The sequence below is a fragment of the Mugil cephalus genome, chromosome 11 (assembly GCF_022458985.1).
Source record: "Mugil cephalus isolate CIBA_MC_2020 chromosome 11, CIBA_Mcephalus_1.1, whole genome shotgun sequence".
Taxonomy (NCBI): domain Eukaryota; kingdom Metazoa; phylum Chordata; class Actinopteri; order Mugiliformes; family Mugilidae; genus Mugil; species Mugil cephalus.
The window spans coordinates 8,409,345-8,436,862 of NC_061780.1; the positions used below are offsets into that span (position 1 = coordinate 8,409,345).

General features: G+C 45.4%; 1 protein-coding gene across 7 annotated transcripts; it reads right to left on the minus strand.

Moving 5' to 3' along the window:
- myh14 (myosin, heavy chain 14, non-muscle) lies at positions 1-26,886 on the minus strand. Of its 7 annotated transcripts, XM_047599948.1 has the most exons (46): positions 26,651-26,886; positions 23,739-23,919; positions 22,267-22,473; positions 21,210-21,366; positions 20,365-20,392; positions 19,443-19,557; positions 18,385-18,432; positions 18,069-18,080; positions 17,045-17,137; positions 16,895-16,958; positions 16,545-16,643; positions 16,276-16,419; positions 15,945-16,159; positions 15,706-15,858; positions 15,316-15,489; positions 14,896-15,069; positions 14,685-14,799; positions 14,288-14,356; positions 13,124-13,329; positions 12,903-13,024; positions 12,627-12,696; positions 12,381-12,541; positions 11,648-11,756; positions 11,306-11,437; positions 11,012-11,218; positions 10,788-10,925; positions 10,510-10,633; positions 9,961-10,132; positions 9,559-9,771; positions 9,307-9,451; positions 9,011-9,217; positions 8,818-8,922; positions 8,524-8,676; positions 8,106-8,354; positions 7,910-8,023; positions 7,733-7,831; positions 7,434-7,646; positions 7,151-7,312; positions 6,930-7,058; positions 5,919-6,007; positions 5,699-5,822; positions 5,403-5,611; positions 5,146-5,254; positions 4,431-4,603; positions 4,180-4,203; positions 1-3,672 (listed from the first exon to the last, which is right to left on the minus strand). In XM_047599948.1, the coding sequence occupies exons 2-46, from the start codon at positions 23,904-23,906 to the stop codon at positions 3,483-3,485; spliced, it is 6,183 nt and encodes a 2,060-aa protein (XP_047455904.1). In that variant the 5' UTR covers positions 23,907-23,919; positions 26,651-26,886; the 3' UTR covers positions 1-3,482. The 7 variants fall into 7 exon arrangements, with proteins under 7 accessions (XP_047455904.1, XP_047455906.1, XP_047455908.1 ...); XM_047599950.1 differs by lacking the exon at positions 18,069-18,080; XM_047599952.1 differs by lacking the exon at positions 18,385-18,432 and having other exon boundaries at positions 26,651-26,885.
- Between the last annotated feature and the right edge of the window lie 632 nt (positions 26,887-27,518).

Here is a 27,518-nt window from a genome sequence, read left to right on the forward strand (position 1 = left end):
TCAAAACCAACGACATATATTAAAGTTAACCCCAGTTAGATGTTTTATAATTACAGCATCATTAACAAAAAAAAAAAGGCTAAAACAATAAAACACATTTCCAAAATGTTTCAAGTTCCACAGTAACCACAAACAAAACACAGAGAGAAAAGTAACACCTTAGAGAAGCACCGGCCTCGTTTCTTGCTACAGGTGAACTGATCTGACCTCGTTCCAGCGGTTCAATCCATGTGTCGTCAGATTTTGGTCTATGTGAATACAGTCGGCACATTTTGGACGCTGATATGACATGCTGAGATCAGAACATTGAAGTGAGTAGTTCAGAGAGACAGGCTGTTTCGCTGTGACACGTGATCTCAGCTCATTTGGCTTAAACGCTATGTCGGCCATTTAGAGATGAATTCCAACTGGACAGAGCTGTGCTGTAATGTTCTGACTGCTCTTATCTCCACTGGTAGTGTGTAAAGTGCAGCATTTACACAATATCTTAAAAAAAAAAACACAGCTCCAAACGTAACCATTTGCATATTGCTAAAATTAAAGAATTACACGTAGAGAAAATAAAAACCCATTCATCGGGCGTTAAATATATGTCGTCAGTATTCTTTCTTCACCTGTCGCTACCTGTGAATCATGGCGAACTTAGCATGGCAAAAGAAAAACAAAACAAAACATGAATACGCAGGAGATGACATGCTTATTGTTTTGTCAGTGCAATTTACGGCTATTAACTTAACCAGAAGGAAGAAGAGGGAGCAGTGATGAACCCTGATTACCGGAAACTACTGTACTGGTCATCTGCGTAATCAATGGTAAACACCAAAAGGATCATTGATCCTTTTCCATTATAGTATAGATAATAATAATAATGATAATAAAAAACAACATTCATAAAAACTATCATTTCATCTACACAATCTTCAGTTTTCAGTAGTTCCAATTAGAAGTTAAAGCATCTTTGACATTCTTCTTAATTTAGTTTGCTGTTTGGGAAATTTGCTTCTCCGCTGAGAGTTACATGAACACACTGATGCCACTGGTAACGGTTCGTACAATTAATATAAAAATACAGTTAGCAGCTAATTGAGTTAATAAAGATAAAGGCTGGAACCAGCTAGCTTGCCTTCACTAACCGGTGACTCTAGATCATAATTAACAATTTATGTCTTTAGTCTACACAAAATTAACACATTGTGGTTTCACAAAAAGTCACGTGCAGGACTAGCACCATGCCTAGCCAAGAAACGGCGCAGCACATTGTTTTCCTGTAAAACCGCAACAATTTCTTTTTACAATTTTTGTGCAAATTAAAGACAGACACAAGTTTTAATCGGTAAATTAAAACCAGCCTAAGCGTCTCTGCGTTTCCATTTCTTTATGCTAAGCTAAGCTAAGCTAAGCTAAGCTAAGCTAAGCGGCTGCTGGTTTTAGCTTCACGTTTGACGCAAGAGACTGTTTCTCATCTAACTATCAGCGAGAGAGCAAGTCAGCGTATTTCCCAAAGGGTCAAACTAGTTCTTTAAGCATTCTCTGCCAGCTCTTCGTGTCTGCACCAAAAACATCACGTTAACTTCCTGGACAGAAGCTGTGACAGGCATACAAGTGTGACAGAAGGTCATGAACAAAAACTAAATAAAAAAAGACCTCCGTCCTTTAGAAAATAGAAAAACATACGCTGAAGACAGTGGAGATGATATCAATAAAACAACCTTTAAAACCAGTTCTCACAGGAGAGTCATCGATACACAGATAATTTTATTTTGATGATAGCTAGCTTGGGTAAAAAAAGACATTTATTTTACTTGTCATTCGCTTCATAAAAATGCATTCCTCAATGTCTCCATTGCCAGTTTTTTTTTTTTTTAAATCTAGCACTATCAGTCTATGAAAATGCGCTGAGCCTTTCAGCGCGTATTCAGTTACTGTTTTATCTTCTACACAGGATTTGACTGAGTGAATTCTACTCAGGATATCCAGCACAATCACTACTTTATTCTACAGCTACTCTACGTTTACTACAAATTTAAGTCCCTTTTCTCATCCATACGCCCACCGTTTGGTTAAACACAAAAGCTTTGCTTGATCAATAATTTACACAAAACTTAAATCAGTAAAATCAAAATGACAGTGTGTAAGATGCTTGTCAAAATAAAATAAAATGATGCTTTAGAATGATGTTTATCAGTCTAAAAAAAAAAAAAAATGATACATTGTCACAATTTGTTTTGCTTTGGACAAAAAGATAAGTTAGGTTGTTTCTAGTTTCTGTCGTGGACAATCCATGAATGTGTCTTTTTTTTTATTTTTTATTTTTTTTTTAACACCAGGCCTTTCATGCAAATTCACCTCTGAGATCTGACGCTGTAACGCTGGCAGAGTCCGTTCTGAGCGGTCCACTTCAACACCAGCGGGAGCAGAAATAATCAGACTAACATGCTTCTCCCACAAGACTGAGCCATACAGAAAACAAGCAGTGATCAATAACTTAAGTTCATATTCGATATAAATTATACAAATTCAAATTCCGGACACAATATGTTAAGACTTTAGTTTAAGAAACTATCTAGCACTACCTACTGCATTGTCTAACGACCTACTGTTTCTAATCTATAGAAAGGGATTTATCATTTAATACAACCTCAGTGCGGAGCTCGTCTGCACCTCGGCTGCTTTCTAAGGTCAGTGGTTTGTGTCACTGTAATTGTGACTATTGATATGAAAATGAGAACTTGAAAATGAGAAAATGCAATGCATCCCACTTTGTTGTTCCAGTTCCAGTTCCAGTTTTAATGAAATATCGGTTACTAATTGTAATTTATTTCTCCAGATCATTTAAAAATTTAATTTCAATCGGAAAAGTCTAGTGACACACTAACCCTTTGCATTTAATATCACATTTTCACTTAACACGCACTCATACAGAAGGCGTTCTACGTGTTTATTTGACTATTGTCATTGGCTGTTTCATGTAACATGAATAATAGATTGTCTTTTCAGGAGTATTTCCACTCTCCAGCAGCCCTTTGTGAAATCAGATTCATCCAATCCCCAAAGGGTGAAACATGGCTTAGATTTAAAATACCTCCCACTGTAAAAGACATGGCCACCTTATTCGTTTCTGCTCTCTAAGAACTGTACAGCATCATGAAATTAGTTGACAATTCACTTTCAGCTTCTGGAGATGTAGTTTAGATTTTTTCTTAAATTTTAATGTAGAAATGTCCAGTCTTTATGTTACAAGATAAAAATCCTTTCCAGTAGTTGCCTCTTTGTAAAACATCATTTTTACACGTTTTCTGCACTTATTGAGAAAAACAGAGGCAATATTTTAAAAGAGCATCGCTATATCAGGGAGGCTGTTTTATAGTTATAGTGCCTGGTGTATGCATTGTATGTTTACTTGTGTAGTTATGTGCTGTGTGCGTGTCTCTCCTTCACCCCTGAGCAGTCGAGGCTGTGGGAGGCTGACGGCTGACGGGTTTTCACTCCGTGTTGTTGACGCTGTAGGGCGGCGGAGGATCCAGGCTCTGCTCCGAGGAGGGGGTCGGGGTCCCCGGGAGCCCGGAGGAAGGGGTGGGCGAGGCAGGGGGCTCCTCCGAGTCGGAGTTCTCCAGCGAGAGGTCGTCGACCAGGGCTCTGCGTCCGCGCATCGCCAGGGGCAGCGGGACACGTCTGGACAAGACGTCAGAGAGAGTTAAAGGGTGTGAACAGGCATGAAGAAAACAGACAAAGAAGAAATCATTGGTTTGGGACACGACAAAATATAAGTAATTAAATAACAATACTGCCTTTTTTATTATTCTCTTGTTACACAATTTTTAGATCTTTAAATTGTGGCTCTTCAGGCTCATAAATTCAACAATATGTCTTTTTTTGTCTTTTCTTAGTTGTAAACGATAAACAACAATTTCACTTTTGACACAGCCGACAATGCGCTTGTTTTCTGTCAGTATTCTAAGCCAAGCTAAGCTTTACCACACACACATTAAAGTGGCATCAATCATTTCTATCTTTTACCATGAAAGATGCGTTACATGTAGAGAAAAATGCACGCCAAATGTATAACGCACTATGCAATGTATGCGTACTTAGAGACTCCATCTTTCCATACAGACACACACACTCAAATAATAGAAATAAATAAATAAATAAATAAATAAATAACACACGGTGACCTACTTATCTTGTCTCCATTCAGGGAGGCTGAGTGTTGTTGTGACGCACACAGATGGGCAATGTGTCAGTGTTAGATGGACACAAACGGATACAACAAAAGCAAAACAAATCATATAAAGTTAATGGGGTGTTAAAAACAAACAAACAAAAAAAACAGCAATGATCACTCAAACATCGAAATGTATACACATGCACACACACACACGCACACACACAAACACACACACAAATGAAAAGGTGCGACGGCCGCCTACCTGAGCTGGCTGCGCAGCGAGGTGATCTCTCGAGTCATGGTCTGACTGGTGTCGGACAGCTCCTCCAGCTCCCGCTGCAGCTTCCTCTTCTGAGCATTGGAGCGCGAGTTCTCCTCCTCCACCTCTTCCAGCTGCCTCTTCAGCTGCTTCAGCCGGACCATGGACTTGTCCAGCTGCGGGGGGCAGAGGAGAAAAGAGGGGAGGAGGAGGAGGAGGAGGGGGAGGGGGAGCGGTGGGGAGGACGAGGAGGAAAAGGACGCGTTGCAGGCGTGAGATCGGAGGAAAGAGGAGAACGGGCAGGGAGAGAAGGGACAGATTAGTCCGGGAACGGGACGACTGACAGGAATCGGGGTCCAGATTCAATTTAACAGATTACTGCTGATGATGTTTTGGCAGCAGAGTCAGTGTCTCTGTTCTGGCGGAGGGATTTATTTTTCGAGTTGGAATACATTCTACCTTCCCTATAAACACAGATGTCCTGGCAGGATTAGGATTAGTTTGGACTGAGCTGGATAAGTCACTCATTTTAGGATGATTTTTTAACACTCTCTTTGTGCCTTTGGGCACAATTAGAGCAGCAAGCTCAGCTGACCTGACCCGCATGAAATGATTCTTTAATGCTCTGTCACCTGCTATTGTATTTTGTGTGTATTTTAAGGTCGTATGTTGTGTATGTGGTCGACCTGCTGGTTGGTGATAACGTTCATCTTCTTACCTGCTCTCTGTACTGGTCTGCGTGTCTCCTCTCATCTTCTGCCTGCATCATCACCTCCTTCAGTTTCTTCTCCGTCTTCCGCACCAGCTTGTTGGCGATGGCTCGTTCCCTGTGGGGTAGAAAAGGTCAATGCATTGTATTATTATATTATTATTGATATGTTGTTATCATGCAAATTATCAAGGTTCCACTTTTGTGCAAGTTTCCTCCTGAAAGGGACAAACACGTAGTTGAAAAAAAACCAAAAACTGTCTCACTGTCTTTCTTGTTCGAGCTGCTCCTCCATCGAGTCGATCTTAGCCTCCAGGGCGGCGACGCTGAGCCTGTGTTTGCCCCTCACTGCTCCCTCCAGCTCCGTCAGCCGGGTCTTCAGCTCCTTGTTCTGCCTCTCCAGCTGCTCCCGAGCCGCCTCCGCCTTCTGGGCCAGGGTCCTCTCTCCCTGCAGCTGCACGGTCAGAGTCTCCACCTGCAGAGCAGTGATCAGAGCGCACGTGCTGTAAATGCACCTGAAAACAGACAGTAACTTGATCTGGTCGTCTTCCGCCCTACATACCTGTAGAACCGTCTTTCTCTGCCTCTCTGCCAGCAGTTCGGAGTTATTCTGCTCCTCCTCTAGGTCCTCTTCAAGCTGACTGACGCGTGACTCTAACCGCCGCTTCTCTTCAGATAGGGCATTTCTGTGCAAAGGCGCAGTTTTAATGATGGAAAACAAGCTGCACATGCAAACCGACATAATGATCAATAAAATCTATCAGAAATAAAGTGATGCTGACTTTCCAGAGCTGCTGTTGACCATCTCATCTGCCATCTCGTCTCTCTCCTGCTGGGCCTGTCTCTTCTGCCTCTCCGATACAGCCAGTTCCTGCAAGGAGAAATGAATGCAGACACAGAAGTCTAGTAAACATGTATAATAACCACAGTGACTCTTAGCATCTCAGTAGCATCGGTCTTCCATCTTTTTCAGGACAAGGACCTCAAACTTATGGAGAGATTAAGTAGAGACCCACTACCTACTATATGTGTTCTAGGCCTAGTGCTATTCATAAATAATCATTATTCTTATCATTTTGCATTCAATATTAAGCTTTTCAAATAATACACAGGTTCAAATATTAGTTTTTTTTATATGTGCAACAGTAGGGTGGTTGTGCAACTGGACTGAACATAAACATACCTAAAGGGTGCATGCATAAATAAGTGACAGTTAAAGAAATTAATTGACCGACTCAACTTTTAACTTCAAACATAGCTAAATGTAGTAGGGCCAGTGAATCATCAGCCATTTTGGCCTCAGTAGTTGTCTGATGGGAGCGAGCTGCACTGTTAGCTTCTCTTCTGCTAATATTGCAGCGTGCCTCTGGGATATCACCTGGGGACTGAACAGGCTCTCGGCCAATTTCGGGGAACCTGACAGAGTCAGCGTGTAGTATCCAGCTTTGTGATTGGCTCAGCAGCGATAGGGGCGGGGCCTACTGTGTACAGAAGGCTTAGATTGACAAGTCTAGTGTGGCGCTCTGGGAGAAACGGTGCGCTGCTCCCGTATCACTGAATGAGTGAAGTGTTGACTACTAAAACATGTTGGATTCATATTAATGTGTATTTAAAGAAATTTAAATTTGTGGCTGAAAACTGTGGGGGAAAAAGAAAAAAAATATATACGGAAAATGTCTAATCAACCAAAGATTTTGCAACCCCCCTGCAGTACCTCTGCAGACCCCCTAGGGTTCGCGGACCCCCCGTTGAAGACCATTGCTCTATAGGCTTATTTATACAAACACACATACCTCTGTGAGCTGCAGTACTTCTGCTTCCAGTGTTTGGATTTTCTTCTCGCTGTCTTTCGACTGTGTGATCACCTCGTCTCTAGTCAACCTGGCCTCTTCTAACTCACGCAGCACCTCCTTCATTTGAGCCTGTGGCGAATACAAAGATATTTTACAGTCCGGCATGTTTGCAGGTACAGAGAATGAACGTTTATGCGAGAGTGGGCGGATTTGGGTTTCACCTGCAGCCTGCGAAGCTGCTTCACGGACTCCTCTTTGCCACGAGTCGACGCCTCCACCTGCGCCTCGGCCTCCTGCAGCTCTGCTTCCAGCTGCTTCTTGGATGACACAGACTGAGCCCGCTGACTCCTCTCCTCCTCCAACTGGATCTCCAGCTCCCTCACCTGGGACAGAAACGAGGACACGGACGTATGTGGGAGACTCGTAGAGACAGGAAGTGTCTCACACACACAAACACACATCCACGAACGGCAGCGCTTTCCCCGTCTCCATCCCTTCCCCTACCTGTTTGCTGAGGGCCCTCCTCTTCTCCTCTCCCTTCTCCTCGCTGGTGCTGATCTCTCTCTCAAACTGAGCCTTGAGCGCCTGCAGGGTGACCTCCAGCCTCAGCCTCGAGTTCTCCGCCTCCGTCAGCTCCTCTTCCAGCTCCTGTGTCTGCACTCGCAAGTTCTGGGCTTCTGTTTCTAAAGTCCTCCGGGTCCTCTCCAGCTCATGGACCTAATGCAAAAAAAGATAAGAATCGGTGACTCATTGAGGACTAAGACAGAGAAATAAAAAAAGAATCCCACAAGAAAGATTCTCACATTTTTGCCGACGTCGTCTTGCTGGTTCACCAACTGCTCCATCTCCATACGGAGCTGCTTGTTGGCCCTCTCTAGCTCCTCTCTTTGATCTTGGGCTTCCTGTTCAGAGGAAAACAAAAGATTAAGCCTCACGATCACTGAAATTGTATATAAACACCTGAGTAATGAATAATTTACCTGTAGGGCTCGTGACAGCGCCAGATATCTGGTTTCCTTCTCTCGGCTGTCTGCTTCAGCTCTGTCCCTCTCTTCCGCCAGTCGAGCGCTAACCGCCTTCTCCTCCGCCAGACACTGAAGGAGACAAAGTCACGGGTTACGAGGAAACACTTCAATTTCTTCGCATTTTGGCATCTGAGAAAACTACGTTTCTAACCTGGTCAAACTTCTTCTGCCTCTTCTCCAGAGCCGTGCAGTTCTGCCTCTCTCTCTGCAGGGCCAGCGTCATGTCCTCTATCTCTTCCCTCAGACGCTCCCTCTGCCTCTCCACCCTCTCCTTCTCCTCCTCCTTCTGTCGCTCTCTTTGTACGGCACTGTCCAACTCTCTCTGGAGCTTCCTGCGTGTCTCTTCCCCGGCTTCCACCGCCGTGTTCACCTCCTCCGACTGCTTACGGAGCTCTGCCAGCTGTGGAAAGTGGAGCAGTGGTGAGGCCAAAAAAGCGAACTTCCCACACAACTTGGTCCAACGTTGAACGATTTGAATTATGGGTAGTGTTGCTTTTAACACTTGTACACGCCCACAGTAACCTTTGACGTTAACTGGTATCAAAATGAAGACGAAGCAGTGGATTCACCTGCTGGGTGTGAGTTTGGATCTGTCGGCTCAGCTCTTTGGACCGTTCCTCCTCCTCTTCCAGTCTTTCCATCAGACCATTCTTCTCCTCCTCCAGAGCTCGCACCCTAGAGCTCAGAGCCATCTTCTGGCGGGTTTCATCCTGCAGCAGCTCCTAAAAGACAGGAAAAGACAAAGGCCCGGTGGCAGACGGTACACATGTGTGAGAATTTTTTGCCTCATATTTACAGACACTAGTGCTACTCTCTCAGATATGAGAGAAGCAAAGGTCTAACATCACGTCTGCATGCGTTACCTTGGTGTCGTTCAGCTGGCCTTCCAGGCTGCTGACCTCTTTAGACAGCCGTAGGGATTTGGTATCAGAGGAGGATAAATTGCCGGAGATATTCTCAATCTCACACTGAAAGAAACAGGCAGGTTAAAGTAAATCCACCAATCCTCTAAATTTGAGGTTCAACTATCATCATTGTGCTCGTATCCATTTGCACCTGCAGCTTGTGGATCCGCTCCTCTCTGTCCTCCCTCTCTCTCTCGGCCTGAGCCAGGCGGGCGCCCAGCTCCTGCAGCTGACTCTCGGCCCTCTTGCGTCCCCTCTCGCTCTCCGTGCGGCCCGCTTGCAGGCTCTTGAGCTCGGAGGACAAATTCTGCCTCTCTTCCTCCAGCCCTGACTTGGCCTTCTCCAGGGACTGACGTGCCTGGAAGAAGAGAAAACGGGGAGACACGTGAGGAGGGATGGCTCGCGTTTAACCGCGCGTGTTTTTGAATGTGTGCGGGTTTCTCGTACCCTCTTGGCGTTGTCCAACTGCTCCTGGAGGTTGTCTATGGCCGCGCTGTGTTTGATTCTGAGCTCCGACAGCTGGGCCTCGTGGCGGCGAGTTTCGTCTTCAAGGCATCGCTGTAGATCACTCAATTCTGCCTCCCGACGAGACCTGCGTCAACGTAAGAGACGGATAAAATGAATCAAAAACACATAAAATTACCTTTTTCATTTCAAAGCTTGAATTTAGGACGATTTTAATCCCCTATTGTCATTTACCTGAGCTCCTGCTGTGCAGCCGTGGTATCCAGAGTGTCCTCTAGCTCAGTTCTCAAAGCCTCCAGCTCCTCACCGAGGTCTCGCCTCTGTTTCTCGGCTCTTTCCCTCATCCCTCGTTCGTTCTCTACCTCCTCCTTTAGCTCGGACACTTGGGACAAGGCCTCCCTCAGTGACCTCTGAGCTTCTGCACGACGGGCACCTTCTTCCTCCAACCTGACAAAAATCCATCAAACTCCTTTATTTGTGTTACTGTGTCTATTAACACTTGCCAGTGCATCAGGTACACATGTGAAAAATGAATGCATTCTAATGCAAACAGTTCTTCACTAGGGGATTTAGTGCAGGATCGATATATTATAATGCACTAGTTGTAACTGGTGTACTTAATGTTTTGCGTCTCACCTGCCCTGCAGGGTGGTGATTTCTTTCTCCTTTTGAGTCAGGCTGCCTTTCAGCTCAGCGGTCAACATGCCCAGGTCTGAGAGCTGCTCCTGGGCCTCTACCGACTCGCTCTCCATCCTCCTCTTCCACTTCTCCTGCTCCAAGCGACCCTGCTCCTCGCGCTTCAGACGCTCTGCACGCGGCGAGGAAGCAAGGACCAGTCAGATCACACAGCGTAAAAAAATCAGTCCAGTTTTGTGTTCACTGTTTCACTCCTGCACTACCCCATCCACCCACCAGATGTCCTCAGACTTCCTCCCGTCTGACACCTGAGTGTCTGTCACGCCAACCTCAAACTGTTCCTCTGTATGTGTGTGTGTCTATATACATATACCTGCTATCCACAAAGCTAAGATTTGATCTTAGCTCTGTTTTTTATTTGCCTCTTCACTTGTCTGTCTCTGCCTTGCTCCTCATGAAATGACATTGCTCACTTAAAGACTAAACGTCACACCTGAATTTCGACAGACAGACATACACGAAACGTAGCGAAAGTCAAAGTGTACTCACCCTCTAGGTCAGCGATGACAGCCTCCTGTTTGTTCTTGAGTTTGTTGAGACTTTTCGTCTTCTCCTCTTCCTCAGTCAGCTGGTCAGTCACCTCACTCAGACGCTCCTCCAAGTGTTTCTTCTCCTGCTCACAGAAAACAACCATCATGTAAAATGTGAATATGAATACATAAAATGATTATAAACAGTTATTGTGTCATTGATTTTGTAACTGGTACACATACAAACACAAACAAACACAAATTATTGATTATTCAAAGTCTTAATGCGACCCTCACCTTGCTGAGTCGGTCCCTCTGCTCCACTGCAGTCAGTAAGTCCGTCTCCAGACTCTTCACTTTGGTCTCCAAGGAAACCTTCTCCAGTAGGAGGCGCTGTCTGGCACTTTCCTCCTCCTCTAACTGCTCCTCCAGGTCCTGACAAAAACAGACGGGACAGTTTAAGCGACCTCTCAGGACAGGGACTGATGTCACATCATCACACAACTGTAGATCCTCCTAACCTGTATATTCTGCTGCATTTTCTTCTTCTCATTGGTCAGCTGCACACCCCTCTCCTCCTCCTCCTCCAGTCGAGTTTCCAGCTCGCCCAGCACTTCCTCCAGCTCCTGCTTCCGACTGGCCAACCTGGCCCTCATCTCCTCCGCCTCTGCAAACAGCTCTGCCTCTGCCTGCAGCTGGTCGGCCAGCACTGACTTTTCCTCTATCAGCTAGAACGTGACACAGAGAGAAGTGACGAGAAGTGAGAGAGAGGTTTCAACGTGGGTGGAACAGAGGGTGGACGGGAAGCAACCTACCTGAGCATGCTTTCTGTCCAGCTCTGAGAAGTCCTGCTCCACTCGGGTGAGTTTGTCTTTGGCCTTCTGCAGCTCCGCTTCCCGTACCTGAATCTCCTCATCCTGCCGGGTCACCTGCAGCAAGGGCTTCACCTGGATGTTACAGAACGAAAACCAAGGGTTAATGTGAAATACAAGAAATACGCTTTTATGAACGAGCCTGATACTTTTAAATATAATATCATTTTATGGATGTAAAGTCAGATCAAAGTTCTCAATTTTGGTACCTTTGCTTTAGTTATGAATTTAGTTAGACCTGAACCATCTGCTAACACATTTTCTTTTTAAATATCTTTACAGTACCTTAGTGAACAGTCGCCACCACTGCCAGTTCCTGAGTTTGAGATAGGCCGCACAGTTCCTCTGCATCACCCTCAGAGCACTCAGCTGCTGCTGCTTCTTCAAAAAGGCTCTGAAACGTGGCAAAACAATGACGCATCGGTTAAAACACGCGTCCACATGAAGGTAACCACTGACCACATCTGACACTGAGTGATTAATAGACTCCATACCGTTATAGGCTGGGCTTCTGGTTTACAAAATTCATTTTGTTGAGTTGTGCTTCACCACGAATTTCACTAGTATCTACTTTGCTAAGTGTTGGGGTATCGCTAATGAAGTATCCCCACATAATTTTATTGCCATGCAAAAGTCACATCACAGAGAACCATTCTCCGGTGTATTAAATCAGTTTGTCTTGCCTGATGGTAGATTAATCAAATGAATTAATGAGCATTAGATTTTTAACTTCCAATTTGAATAAATTACCTTAATTGATTATGTCATTTGCAAGGTTTGCCGAAAACCTTTCAGTGCGATTCCTGAGTCACTGATAGTGGCTGACAAAAGATTAAATATTAATGCTCCTTTCAGAGTGAAATATAAAACTGCCTCTCTACACAGAGAAACCCCACCTGTACTATGTGTTTATCCTCCTCTGTCCAATTTCATTTCAGTTAGAAAAAGAGACTCTAAGTGAAGAATAAACTTCTAAAGCAGCTCTCTGCTAAGGCTGACTTTTATGCATTAGCCTTACTTGCGTGCGAGATAACCTCTGGACGCGCTCTGGAAGCGAATTATAGTGTCTGTGATCTTCAGGTCGCGCTCTTCTTCCAGGTGAGCCAGGACTCCTGCTCTGAAAAAGACCTTACTCTGACCCACCCTGAACAGGTTGTGATCCAGCTCCAAAGCACTGATCTGCACAAGAACAGTTAGACATCAGTTAGACAATCCAACATTTGTGTTACATACACTACTTTAGAGCAGCAGAAAACGCACTTACCATGAGTTCTGATGCCTGCTTGCCATCCATGAAGGAGCGGGGAATAGCATTAGGAGTTAGGATCTCATATCTGAAAGATATATGAGTTTTTATAAGTGTGTGTTTGACTTAGAGATATGGGGGTGAGGATCTGTCAAAAGGATCAATAGCAGGCGCTGATGAGAACGTGCTTAAGGGAGCATGAAGTGTGTCTGTATGTATATGTGAGAAAGAAACCGGGGCAGATGGTTAGAAAGGGTGAAAACACAACACTATAAAACACACACACACACACACCTCTGTCTGAACTCCTGGAAGGGGATGCGGTTGGGGAATCCTTGTCTGCAGATTCGGATCCCCTCCAAAACACCGTTACACCTCAGCTGGTCCAAAACCAGTTGGGGTGATAGTTTACCGGCCTGAGGAAAACAGAAAGAGAAAGAAAAAGAATCTTTTTTTAAAAAAAGCCCTATAGTTTACTTGAGCCTTCTTCCACTCTCTTTCTCCCCCCGTCTCACCCTCTTCTCGTGGTTGGGGATGATGCAGCGGAGGAAGTTTGGGTTGGTGTTCCTCAGCGTGGCCATCAGCTTGGTGAGAGACTCTTTGTAGAGCTGACCTACAGTCCTGAACATTCCTTTCTTCGTCTTCAGTCCCCCGGCTCCAAACGGGAGCGGCCCGCTGCTTTCCCCTGACGACACCTGGTCCAGACCGATGATCCTGTCCACTGGATGAGAACACGGAGTGGGGTCTCAGTACCAACGTAAATAGCATTTAGGTGGAGAAGAAGAGTGATGTGGCATTTTTACATCTGAGCGAATATCAGACTGATGCCGTCACATAATGATTTCACACCTGCTTTCACATCTGTTATCAAACAAAGAGTGATACCAGATGGATTTTCAGCTCCATTGGTTTCAAAGCCAATGCCAGTAGCATATATCTCTGCAGCCATTAATAGACACACAGTCACACTAGCACTTGTCTAAACACAACGCAAGTGACTTAGAGGTGAAGACTTCCAAGTTTAACCTGTTAGCCTTGGAAGACAGGCATGAGTTCTGGTTTGCTTGAAAACGTCATGATGATCTATTTTGTTACTGATTTCTTTGCATTGAGTAGAATTTAAAGACTGTAAATGACAAAACTAAGACTTAACAATCACTATTCTATATGGGTTTTATGGGCAACAACATGTCATTTACGGCATATCTAGAGCTCATTCAGGATCACATTTCCCACAAGCCTGGTTACATATGTGTCGTTTTTCTTATTTCTTATAACAGAGAAAATGGAGGTTTAACAACAGCACTTTAAATTAGGTCCAACTGTTGGACAGGCCTTAAATTAGCCTGAAGATTGTTACGTGATCCTGAATGTGGCTTTTGTGACTAATTGAGAGCATGCTGCTACAAAGTGAAAAAGAATTACTTCTGTGTGAATGGAAAAAGTGTCGCCACACAATCACAGCACTAAAAGCCAAAACTTGATGAAAGAGCATTTAGAGAGCAACAGAGCACACTCACGATAAAACTATGACACTACAGCACAAACAATGACTATGAAGGAAGTGGCACAAAAGGCACGCATCAAATCAAAGACTGCGCAGCCACAAGAAACGACAGAATAACGTAAACACGTGGTGGGCGAGGGAGGAATGCGAATGTGAGGAGATAAAAACCTACTGTCGGAGCCATTAGCCTGTAGTGTGGCATAGGAGTCAAAGAAGTACACACGAGGAAGAGTTTGAATGTCTGATGCAGGAAGCAGGTGAATACGGGGACGCAAGGTCAGAGGAAAGGAAGAAGGAGCCCATACGAGCACAGAATTAGTTCAGAGGGAAGAGAAGAGGAAAATGGGAAAAGAGCCAGTGAAACAGGAGAAGACAGCAAGGAGTAAGGAGGGAGTGAGAATGCAAATGGAACGATAGAAAGGACAGCATGGCAGAGGAGGAGAACAGAGAGTAAAGTTAATACATTTAGCACAGAAAAAAGCTTTATAATTTATAATTCATATATGACATTTACTGTAAACCTACGATATCCACATGTAAAAGGCGTTATGCAGCGGCAGTGGCCTCACCTTCCTTCCAAAGCTCTGAGACAAAATGATCAGACGACTGGTGGAGGAGAGAGGCCACGTTGTCGTTCAGAGGGTCCATGTTCTTCACTAGCCAATCATCTGCCTTATAGTTCACCTATAATAAAAAGATGCAACATTAGTGAAGACAGTCAACAACTGCAGTTTTTCATATGAGGGGGGGGCATAGAAGAAGGTCAAAAATGACAGATACCTTTCCAGCGTAGTGGATGATGGAGAAGTCGGCCTCCACGCGTGGCTGCTTTGGTTTGAAGAACTTCGGGTGCGTGCCTTGCTCGGCGGACAGCTTCTCCACAAATGAGCGGTCCGTAGCCCGAGGGAACCAGCACTCCTCATCCAGCAGGGCCAGAACGCCGGGTGGGTGGGCCTGAGAAGGACAGCAAAAAAACACTGTTAAATGTGGATTTTAAAAGAATATAGTGAGAGAATTTATCAATACATTTTGTTTCTTGCTTGTGTTACATCATTGTGTGTAGTTGAGTGTGATGCGTTGAACCACCACAACCCGAACCTAATCCAACAATCATAGCCAGACACAGGAAATAAAGTACATATCAATATCAGCTTCTACATTCCCTTCATTTGACAGGTAAGAGTGTGTTTTGGTATGTACTGGTCTCTCGATGAGGTCAATGCAAGGCTGCAGATCCAGGCCAAAGTCAATAAAGTTCCACTCGATGCCCTCCCGCTGGTACTCCTCCTGCTCCAGGATGAACATGGTGTGGTTGAAGAGCTGCTGCAGCTTCTCGTTGGTGTAGTTGATGCACAGCTGCTCAAAGGAGTTTAGCTGCACAGGAGGAAATTCAGAAAAGCAAAGACTGAATGATTCATGTAAGGCGGTCTTCGGACAGGTTGCAACCTAAATCTAATACAAAACACGAAGAAAAAGGCTCATTCACGTTTGAAATGTCCCTTATTACAAACATTCTTTAATCCCTCACAGACATTTCAGAAGAAATTATGTTTTACTCTAAACAAACGAACCATCATCACACAAACGCACCTGGAAAATCTCAAATCCAGCGATATCAAGGATTCCTATGAAGGAGGCTCCTTGTCTCTGCCTGCGGTCCAGGGCTCTGTTGATCCTGTGGACCAACCACCTGAACAGACGCTCATATGTCGCCTTGGCCAAGGCCTCTACGGCAAAGTCCGCCTAAAGGAAAACAGAAGACGTATACAAACTTAGGTCCACGTCACAGGAACCAATCTCTGTTTCTGAGTATGAGTATAGATTCTTACTTGTTCTTTAGTCTGGGCCTTCTGCACATACTCTCGACCCACTTTGATCCTCGGTGTGAGGATGGCCCGGGTAAACTCCAGCACGTTGATGCCCAGCAGATGACACAGTTTCTGAGCAGCTGTGTTATCGGGCATGGACGCCTGATCGTGGTTCTTTTCCTTCATGAAGGATACATTCCCAAACTGGAGCACAGAGGAGATCACCTTCAGCATGGCTGAGGAGAAGTGAGACAGGGAGAGACTGTGATTTATAGCCTCCAAGACCTCTAAGACCAAACAACTAAACACTATTTTCCCCCCGTTCTCTCTTCTCTTTCATCCCTGCTCTTACACAGCAACTCCTCGGGGGTGAAGCCCATTATAGCCATGGAGTCCATTGTCTGGGTGAAGTTTTCTGAATCGCTCTGACCAGGAACAGGGATGGAACCTCCACTGAGAAAGCGATACTCATCAGCAGTTCCAAGAAGCAAGTCCGCTAGGTAAGGTGAAACGTGGAGATGCACAAAGGGCATGAATTACTATAGAGCATTTTACAACTGTATTTCTCAGTACCTGTAGTGCTGCCTTGTTTTCTAATCAAAATTTGGCCCCTGTACTTACCTCTAGTTTCATCTGAAGCTCCACATAACAGCTGGTAAAAGATGTGGAACGTTCTCTCATCCTTGGCCTGACGGGTGGCCCTGGACTTTTCAAGGAGGTCTGGATATGTATGGTTATGGACATGTACGACCAAAAAACAGCATTCCCATTGCGAAAATGACTAAATTAATATATATATACAGTAGGTTAACATTACACAAGTAATTTTACTAACGCCATACCAACTACTGCGTATTAGTGCTTTCAGAAAGCACTAATCATACGATATTAAATTTCAGTAAAACTATCTTTTCACAGGACTCTGCCCAGAAAAAGTGTGCATGGATCTTCCAAGGTATGTGAAAAGATACAGGTCTCGATGTTGGCACCAACAATGTATCCCGCCACGTCAAAATTGATCCGGATGAATTTACCCTGAAACAGAAGGGGAATCGGTTTGGTTCAGTCCGTCTACAGAAAACGCTTTCAAACTGATGACGTTGATGAATCCAGCCTCTTACGAATCTAGACGAGTTGTCGTTTTTGACGGTCTTTGCGTTGCCGAAGGCCTCCAGAATGGGGTTGGCCTGCAGCAGCTGTCTCTCCAGTTCACCCTGAGAAACACAGGGGACATCTGATCAGCTTCACAACGCTGAGGAGATATGACTTCAACTAAAGGACTTCCTGTCTACTGAAATACATAATTTATTCCTACCGTTTGTGATAACTACTGAACTGTTACATAAAGCACAAAAAAAAAAAAAACGCATGACTCATCCTTGAATAGAAAACTGATGCATTTTAGGGTCCAAAATAGCATCAACAACACACCGACGACTCCTAGAGCCGGGAACAAACGATTCTCAACGTAAATAAGAGTAATGAGCTCTTGTTGGTTAAGCAGTCAATTATGTTGAATATTTTATCATTCGTTGTATTTGTTGAATAAAGCCAACTAACAAGAGTCAGTTGAGAACCAGCGCTAGCACGGAGCAGCACGGGAAGCAGCAGCTTGGCTTCACAAGCTACATATCGGCTGCTTCTAGCTCGGTGCAATGCATTACTGCGGCTGTCGCATTGCCAATGCAGCAGCTGTTGATGCAGCAGCAGTAGCCAGCGATGGGCATCAAAGGAGCTAACTGTAGTCATACAGTGAAAGGTCAGCTCTTTCACAGCGACTAACGCACGCAAAAACACATCAACACAGCCATGTATTTAGTATGCACAAATCACTTGCAACACACACGACCGGCCGCAGCAACAGACACCTAAAGCTGCACTACTTTAACCGTGTACAGATGTACTCTACCGTTCATTGTGAGGAACAACTCTACAATCACTGGGGATGGGAAATCAATACTTAACCCAATGGGCTACAGCTAAAAGAAACGTGTGCAAAAACTGGAGACTCGGAAATGCAGTTATCACGTCCCACGATCAGAAGTTATGATTCTCATCATCAAAAGAATCATTTCAATTCTAGTAAATATTCTACAACTCTAAGACTAAGCAAACCCCACATTTCCTAAATACTGTCATACTCACATATTGTAAAGTCTGGAGGTTTGAGGGGAAAATGAAGTTTTAGGGGGGAGGAGATTGGATGGATGGATGAACATATGGTTGGGATAAACAAACAAAAAAAAAAAGAGACCAATAAGACAACAATCACAACAACAAACAGAGAAATGCAAACAGGCAAAAATCAAATATACAGTATAGAGCTCGACAGTTAATGAGGAGCATCAGTAGGGACAGTTCAAAGGTTACTCTCTGGAGTTAGTCAGGGCTTCATTAAGCAGGAAATAGGACAGGGCAAAAGCAAAGGGAGGGACAGGACAGCAAGGTAGGGTTAACTCACCCGGTTCACCATAGTACTGCCTCTTGTTAAAGACCTAGAGCCATCCATCTGAACACACAGGCAAAGAGGGGAGCATGGCACAGAAAGAGGAGAGCGAAGGGAAACAAGTGAAGAAAGAAGGAAAGTAGGAAATACTGATGAGAGATTTAACACCAGCCAGTGCGCATACGTCATTAATAGGTGAGTGATTGTCGCAAAACTTAGGTTAGTGAAGAAGAAAGTGTTACAAGAGTTACAAGGCAGCAAATTATAACTAATTAAAGGTATGAAGGTCTTGACACACAGAGCAGTTCTTAATAAGAGAGCAGCTAACAATAGTTTCACACTATTCCACTTATTTTTGCCACCGGTGGGGGCTATGCACCAAGAAAGACGGCGACGCAGAAGCAAAAGCAGAGAAGCAGAGAGGAGACAGGGAGCTTGAGAACCCGGCCTTAAACAATGCATAGTTCAGAATGGGATTAAATGAGGAAGGAAATTCATGTGATTCAATTGTTGAACTAGACACACAGTGCATTCGGTCGAGCAACAGTGAATGTGAACATAACTTTTAATTGTCTCACACTGCATGCTTCCTTTACACCTTCACAAAGAACTCAGTACAATGCAAAATGTGTCATAGTCACTGAGCAGCTTGTTTTGTCCCCTTTAACTTCAGGCCTTCATGCTAAGCTAGGCTAATGACAAACCCCCTAATTCCAGATCTGAGCTACGTGTACGTCAGAGACACCAGAGTGGCATCAGTCCTCAATGAGTAAATACACACTTACAACATTTTGCAAGTAAAACATGCAACATTCACTATTCACAACTATGCTCCTTTATATATATATGTGAAAACACAACTCTCAGACGTGACCAAGGAGACAAGAAGTAAGTAAGATCTGACACTGAACCAATCTTACTTAAATTTCTTTACCTCTTCGTCTCACCTTCAGTCCGTCTGCACGCCATCTTTCATGTTATTTCCCTCCACTTTTATTTTCAATGTTCACAGCAGCGCCTTTTTCTCCTCGAGTGCAGCTCCTCTTTTTTTATTTTATTTTACTTTAGCTCACCTGTACAGCTTCCTTGTTTCTCCCCAGAGTGCCACCCTTATGGGACGAGGCAACATGAGCCAAATACTGGATGACTTTCTTTGTGTTCTCTGTTTTCCCAGCTCCAGACTCTCCTCTGGAAAGCACACACAAAGGTATATATATAAGGAACACAATAAATACCGTACTTGGTCTAAATGGTCTTAAACATATGGTCTCAACTATACATTTTTAAAGAGAGGGAACACACAGGAACAAGCGGTCAAGGACACATTTATCCCAACAATAAACACAGAGCCCATGCGGTGCATTGAAAGCCACAGGTTTAAACAGAAAGCAGGTGTGGAGGACACAGCCGGTGTCAGTATTGTTGCTTTTGGAGAAGAATGAAGGAGAGAGGAGCTAAAATAGCAGCTGTGGAAGATCTAAAAGAAGCCTCGCTCCAAATACGCTTCGACGCTGGTTCGGGATGAACCAGAAGTAGGGTCCTCGACAATGACAGGAAGAGTCTGGCAGGAAGACACGGATAACAGGGAGACGGACGGCAGGCCCAGAGGCTGACAACCAGGTAGACAAATGATGAGTGCAGACCCTTTTTTTTTTTTTTTTTTTTTTGCAGATGACCTGTATCAAACACTCCTGTCAAGCGAGCTCGGTCTTGGACCTCTAAGCGTACGTTTATGGCAAAAAACAAACGGTGTGCACCTCACACAGGAAGTGTATCATTAGCTGCATAGTAACGGCTGATACAGTTTCGGACAGGGTGGATTTGCATTAGATTTTACACGTGTATGGAAAACGGCCCAGGAAAATCTGAGACCGACGCCTACCATATGCACACAGACATTCCATCGAACACTTTGACGCCGTCGGTGTGAAACCAGAAATGCTTCTCGCAACAAATTACAAAGCATTCGCACGTGACATGCTGGAGGCTACTCACGTGCAAAGGATGGCCTGGTCTTCTCTGTCTGTGAACAAGAAAAACATCATGAGATGACATGACGTTATGCTTGTATCTGTTTCACAACGTATAGCAACATCTACCCATACGTGATAGATAGATAGATAGATAGATAGATAGATAGATAGATAGATAGATAGATAGATAGATAGATAGATAGATAGATAGATAGATAGATAGATAGATAGATAGATAGAAGTCATTCACCAGCTGAACTGGTCTCTCTAGGCAGCCAAACCACAAAACACTGGCAGTCAATAGGTGGACATTGTTACCAACATTGCTCGGATTTGTTTTTCACATTCTCACGCATTCACTGTGGAAGAATTCATACTGGTCGTACAGGTTCAATCACCGTGGCAACACACCTACCTAAAGGCGCAGAGCCTCATCTGTCCCGGGTAGACACCCTGGGGCTGAGACATTGCTCAATCCACCCATAGCTGCTTTTAAAGGGCTGCTGGGAACTCGCTCCTTTCATTTCATTTCATTAGCGCAATGTTATGTTACTGTCAGTCATGCATAGTTTTTTACATGCACGTGTTTTAAAAACACGGAAACTTTTATCCCAAATCAATGGTCACTGCAGGGAGTGCCACACTTGTAAATCTCAGCTGTCTAAAACACAGTCTTGCTTACTTTTAAGGCTTTTGATAACAGTGACACGGAAAGAATATACCACACCTTCAAAGAGCATTCGCGGTGTGGCTCAACGATCAAAGATCACAGAGGAGATCCAGCCCTAGGTCCCAGCCCAGCTGAACTGACATATATATATATATATATGGGGTCAGGGTTAGCCTGAAGTCAGAGGTCACAGATACCTTGCAGCATGCTGCGATACGCAGCCTCTGATATGGCGTAGATGTGTGGGGGCATCTCGTGGCGCTTCTTTCCTCGGTACATCTCTACGATGGACTCTGTGTAGATCGGCAGGTTCTTGTAAGGGTTCACCACCACACAGAAAAGCCCCGAATACGTCTGGAAAAACACACAGGATACAGAGGTTTAAACTGATGCACGTTCACAGCAGAGGGAGCATTTTATTTGGGGAAATACAACTGTCTCTGAAGAGGGGGAGGTACACACGACGAACACGTGAAAAACGCACTGATATCCCTCGGTTTGTCATCTGTCTTTCGCATCTTGTTTCGCATAATTTACGCCAGGATCGGGGAGGCTGTCAGTAGGTGTGGGTGGCTGGAATTCTGCTGTCTGATAAATGCAGCAGAGTGATGGTGTGAATCGGTTGCTTTGGCAGAAAATAAAGAAATTAAAAAAGTCAAGCAGCTGATGGAAGTCTGCAGATTACATGGTTCTTTTTTGATGAACACATGATGAACACCATTCATGACGCCATTGTGCATTCCAGCTGTAGTAAAAGTGATTGATGATAAACACCACAATCTTATCTCTGATTGTGATACGCCTCTCTGAGCTATTCCAACAATCTGCCTGTACTACTCACTGTCCATCCACAACCCTTCAACTCAGCTGCTTCCTTCCTCCATTATTCATCCCATTAAAAGGAAGTGAAACAGTTAATTTAAAGTGCATTATTCTACTTCAATTGACATGCTGATAGGGTACGTCAGACATTATCTGGATTACATCACTAATCCTAGCTATGTGTGTTCTTGGCACTTTCGCCCTCCCCCCCACCCTTCTTCTGCAACAGAAACTGGAGATGCTGCCAACCGCTTCGTAAACTGACTCCTCATCCTTCTTGCCAGCGTATCGGTTACAAAGGAGTTGCCACCGCGCTCATTTGAAACACATGTGTGTACACAACATCATTCCTCTGCTTCATGCGTGTCTGCACTGGCGTGAGACACATCTCTAGTGTCTCCGCCGTGAGCTCCCTCTGTTTGGCGCACTCACGTAGATCAGGCCAGAGTAGTATCTCTCCCTCAGGTTGTGCAGCACGGAGGCTTCGTTGAGGCAGGTGAGGTCGGCCATGTCCTCCACTTTGCTGAAGCGCGGGGGGTTCATCCGCTGCACCTCCTCTCTGGACAGAGTCAGCCGCCGCTGGCTGTCCGTCAGCTCCACCTCCACCTCGTCGCCGCGCTCCTCCCGAATGCTGGCCGACTGAGTGTAGAGATAAATGGAGATAAAAAAAAATGGCAAAAAGGAGCTTAAGAATCTGACATATGGATCATCGTGTTATTTTTCTGATGTGATTTTGTGGACTCTCTGAGAGAAGTTAGTCATTAATAAAAGTAGACTTCATATAGGCAGTAAAGTACCAGTCTCAAGTTTGTTTTAAATGAAATCCAGTATGAAATATAACACACTAAAAACTCTAATCTTATCCTTGGACCTACATTTAAAATGAATCAAACTTTGCCCGTATAGAATACACAGGATTGTGCCTCAGAATCTGAGCGTGATCATTTTTGACAGCAGACAAGAATAGCCGGGGACGGGAAAGAGCAGAGAGGACGTCTTTTGTCACGCTGTCGGTCTTGTGCTTGCGGGACAGGAAGTAGAGAGCTCAGGCCGTGACCGTGTCACAGGACCCCGCTCTGATACACTTTCTTCTCTCGGCTACTTGACATGCACAACACGCAAAATATATGTGTGTGTGTGTGTGTGTGTGTGTGTCTGCGTAAGCACGTGGGTGTATATTAGTCACACGCTGAAATACATGCTCAGAATATGGAAGCGGGTGATGACGTGCACGTCCGCATGTGTGTGGTGTGTGTGTACTGTGTGTGTGTGTGTGTGTGTGTGTGTGGCGTGCGCGTGTTTGTTCAACGGTCCCATTCTCAGATCATGAGTGTAAAATGAAGTCAGTGTCTCTGCAACGGCCTCTTTAACATTAGGAGGCTGAAGGAGCGTATTGTTCTATTCATAGAGCTCTTTATGAAACCAGTCCAGCACAGAGAGGGAGACTCAGAGATAGGACATCGAATTTATATCACAACCTACAATGTGCACACGCACAATTTGTAATGAACATTAGACCAGGGCCACAACAAGCGTGGGACGAATGAGTATTATGTGACAGCCGTTAAGGTTCTGGAAGGCGTCACGAGACAATCAAACAGGATGAGGAAGACAACAGAAAATAGGAAACATTGTCATAGGGACAAATGCTTTATAAAGTAACATAGTACAATAATATTATATAATAATAGTAAACAAAGACACACGCCCTTTGCTGCTTTGTCCCACCTATTTGACACACCTTCAACTGAGGGCACACACCTGGGGCTAATAATTCACAGGAGGTACTCAATCAATACATACAGCAGCAGTGTGAAGATGTTGTAAAAAAAAAAATCATTACATTCAGGCCTCAAAGTTGTGTCAGTGTGTTTCTGAGTTCTCTGCTTTACTGGACGACCCACCTCGAAGCCATGCTTCTCCGACGGCACCCACACCAGCCTCTTAGCGGCCCAGTCGGCCTGGCTGGCGGCGGAGAACACGTTGGCGCCGGAGGTGGGAGAACCTGGCACCGCGCCCGATGACAGGAAGCGGGTGACATCGTTGGCACCGCCCCCCGTTGGCCTGGACATGGTACTGCTGGCACTGGGTGAGGAGAGGAGAGACACACAAGAGAATGAGGCGGACTGTAGCAGCGAGCACGCTTCGAACCATTCCTTGACGCCGGCGCGATCCTGCGTCAAGGCGTCGCACACACTCCGTGCACCCGTGTACATATAAGAAGAGAAGTGGCGGCACGCAAGCAGCACGCAGGGCCGCGTCCAGCTGAGAACGGGCCGAGGGTGGCCTAATTGAAAGACACAGCATATCAAGGAGAAGACAGGAATGGATGATTTGAGGGTGGGAGGGGTGGAGGGAAGGAGGAACAGCGAGACACATCAATCGGCCGAGTAAACTGACATGACAGGGGAGGGGGAGGGATGTGAGGAGAGAGGGAAAAACGGTGGGATAGCAGTGACAAGAGAAGAGATATATTCTACGGGAATACACAGTTTACTGACAGAAAGGGAGGCTACTTTCCCCTCCAGAGTAAAACCTCATCTCAGGTCAGACTTTCTGTTGAACTCCACTGGATCGTCCACATTGACTGAGAAATAATGCGCAGCAGTGACTCTGCTAGAAAAGTTGGTGGTAGGAGAAGAAAAAATATCTTGTGACTACACAACGTGAGGCCAGAGGGAATGACACCGTTTCAGATGAAGTAGCTGCTGCTGCTTCTAGGACAGCTCACAGTGGATTATGTGACAGCCAGAAACCACCCAATAATCAATTATAACGTGAAACTTCAAGTGGTTACAGCTTCGTGAATATGAAAGTGAATGTGTTTGGAGTCTGAGCTTCAGTCAGATAAAAGAAGGCATTTTATGATGTTATCAACATTAAAAAAAAAACAACAGATAAATGGATCTCATTCATTCCCAAAATGTTATTTCCCCAGTTACTGCAAAATACCACCTCCAAGACTCTAGAGGTTTGAATTTAATGTGGCTGCTCTCGTTATCAAAGTTATCCTTCACGAGGGAATGAGCAGACACAATACGCTCTAAAGGCAGCACAAAGGATGCACACACACATGAGTTTGTCATCGTTGGACAGCCACTGTGGTGGCGTCTACAGTGAGTGTGTCAGCTGTCGGGCAGATCCGTCCCTCTGCAGGTATGTCATCAGGCCTGATCCTGCTCCGAGTCTCGGCCCCGCGTCTTTCCGCTCCGTCTGCTCACCTGTCTCCAAACCTGCCGTTACCATACCTGTCGCCCTAATGCAACGCTGGGCGTGGAGGGGATATGCTGACAAAAGACTGGCCGCCACCCAGCCAGTCATCGCGGAAAATATGTGATGCCTAAGCGTCACAACACAGATGTGCTTTATGTCATTAAAGGCCCGGCGTTAATCTACATGTGTGCCGATCAAACTGAAAACAATTCCCCACTCTCAACGTGTCTCAACAGGGTAATTGTTGAGACATAAATCATCATCATGGAGTGACGCGAATGTAGAGTTTTTCCCGGGAATGTTCTCACACGGCCAGGCAGAGGAGTTTTTAACAAAAAAAACGGCTCCACCTTGAGTGAACAGTGTATTTATCTAGGACTGTTTTCAGCAAATTCTTTCTGTGCTGGAGTGAGCATTAGCACTTCAGCAGGACAGGTTATGTCGGTTCTGTGAATAAAGTGAAATGGCCTGGGTTTGTGGTATAGAAGAATAATGTCACTCAGTGTATCGGTGAGTTTATTACCTCTGAAACACCCCCCTGATTCTGATTCTGTTGATGACACTAGATTTGTAGCACCAAGATGGTTTAAAGTCTGAGATGTAACTGGTTTCCATATGATTCTTAAATCAGCTTTATCAGAGATCACAGAGGAGCCTCTCAGCTGTATAGCTGCAGTGAATGATGCTGCTGAGTCCCATGGATGCCAGTGGTTCCCCCAAAGCACACACACACACACACACATACAGTGAGACCTCAGGTTGTCGCAGTACAGCCTGGACTAAACCAGCAAACTCGTCCTGCAGCAGCTGGAGTTGCCAAAAACCCTTTCTGCTCTGCTCCATAGCAACACCCTGAACTCCCAATCACACAAGCGGGCAGCAGACTACCTTCAGGGGTAGAACCGAGGCCGTTCACTGCGGGGGTCCTCTCCTGCATGTGTGTCTGTGTGTCTCCCTGTGTGTGTAATTAATGTGTGGGTGCCTGCGTGAGACTGTGTGTTAAACGGGTGGGGGAGCTGGAAACGCCTTTTTTCTTCAGCTTTGATGCGAGGTGACAGTGCACCGAGGAGGATACCGAGGCATCTGCGCAGTGTTGAAAGGTGACATTATCGAGCCGCCGGCTCTAATGATTCCAGCTGCAGAGGTGTACAGGTGCGGCGTGAAATAACCTGCATGTTTAAAGTGACTAAGAACAACCACACCTAGAACAGGAGACAGCAACTATCACACGGGCCTTTAATTGACACATCTTGAACACATGGCAGCGACAAAAAGCAGCCACCCCAATATATTATTATGACTATTATTAGTAGTGGCAGTGTAGGCCCATCGCTTGTAATTATATGGGTCCAAATCGTTTTTATAATTAGACCGTTTTCCTTGACCAGACCTCAGGTCATTTCGATGGAAGCTTTTCCTCGAAGGCGCACAAAGATCAAAACCAACACGAACGCCCACAGCTCCGCTAATGTTTCATATTTTAAGCCACCGCATTTGGACTAACCAGGCGAGGTTAGCCCGCTCCACTGAAATATGATACGTTCAGGATATCAGACTGGCTATTTACGAGTTGGATTAGAGTAAAGGCAATTAAATGTCTCACCTTCGGGTTCCGCTCTGAGTAGTGGATAAGGCTGCGGTGTGAGGAGGACCGGGATGGGGCTGTTTCTCGGGTATTTTCCTGCCTGATAGGTGTGTAGCCTACCGCATATGCGGCTTTTATCATTGCATTGCTGCCTCAGTGGAGCCGCACACACTTCTCGCTGAGAATAAACTAGACAGAGAGCACTGAGGGCAAGGCGGCGGCTTCAGCAGCGGAGACGGGCTTCCTGCTCGGGGACCAACCAGGTTGGAGGAGACGGGTTTTAGTCGGGCCGCACGGAGGACAGACTCCAATCAAAGGCTAAAGCCGAGCCGCGGGCCCGCCTCATGAATGCGACGGCGGCTTTCCGCCCCAAAACGGGCATGGAAACAAAGCGGTGGCGAATCGCGTTCGCGGCAGCGCAGACATCTCCGCCTTCGTCCAATCCCGGCGGCCGAGGGTCGGGTCTTGGGTGTGACTGACGCGCCCCCCGACCAACCGGACGCCTGCAGCAGGTGCCGTGCGGCGTTGTCGCGCTACAGCGGCGAGATTTGCGCGCCCTTTGTTTACCACTGAGCGGCGGAGAGCGTCCGCAGACGCTGATCTGGGATCGGGTTTGCTCGAGACCACCTCCAAACCCGACCGACGGTGCTGCTGGAAGGATCTGACTCCAGGCGCGTGATTCAGATCATCCCCGAAAATCCGACTGAACCCGAGCAGCTGAGGTACCAGGGCTCTGGGGCCACTGGTAAATATTTACACTAGAGCAAATATGAGAGCAGCCCAGGCTGAATCTAAAGAAACACATATAAACATATATCTGTAATAAAACTTGTTATGAAGACACAGAAGACTCCATAAATGTCTAGTAAGTTGATTTAAGACTTAT

Coding starts and splice junctions, on each gene's coding strand:
- myh14 (XM_047599948.1), bottom strand. CDS start 23,906: ATGTCCAGGCCAACGGGGGGCGGTGCCAACGATGTCACCCGCTTCCTG. Junction 9,452..9,558: donor GCTGCACAGCAGGAGCTCAG/GTAAATGACAAT, acceptor ACGTTGACGCAG/GTCTCGTCGGGAGGCAGAAT. Junction 7,313..7,433: donor GGAGGGCCCTCAGCAAACAG/GTAGGGGAAGGG, acceptor TTTCTGTCCCAG/GTGAGGGAGCTGGAGATCCA.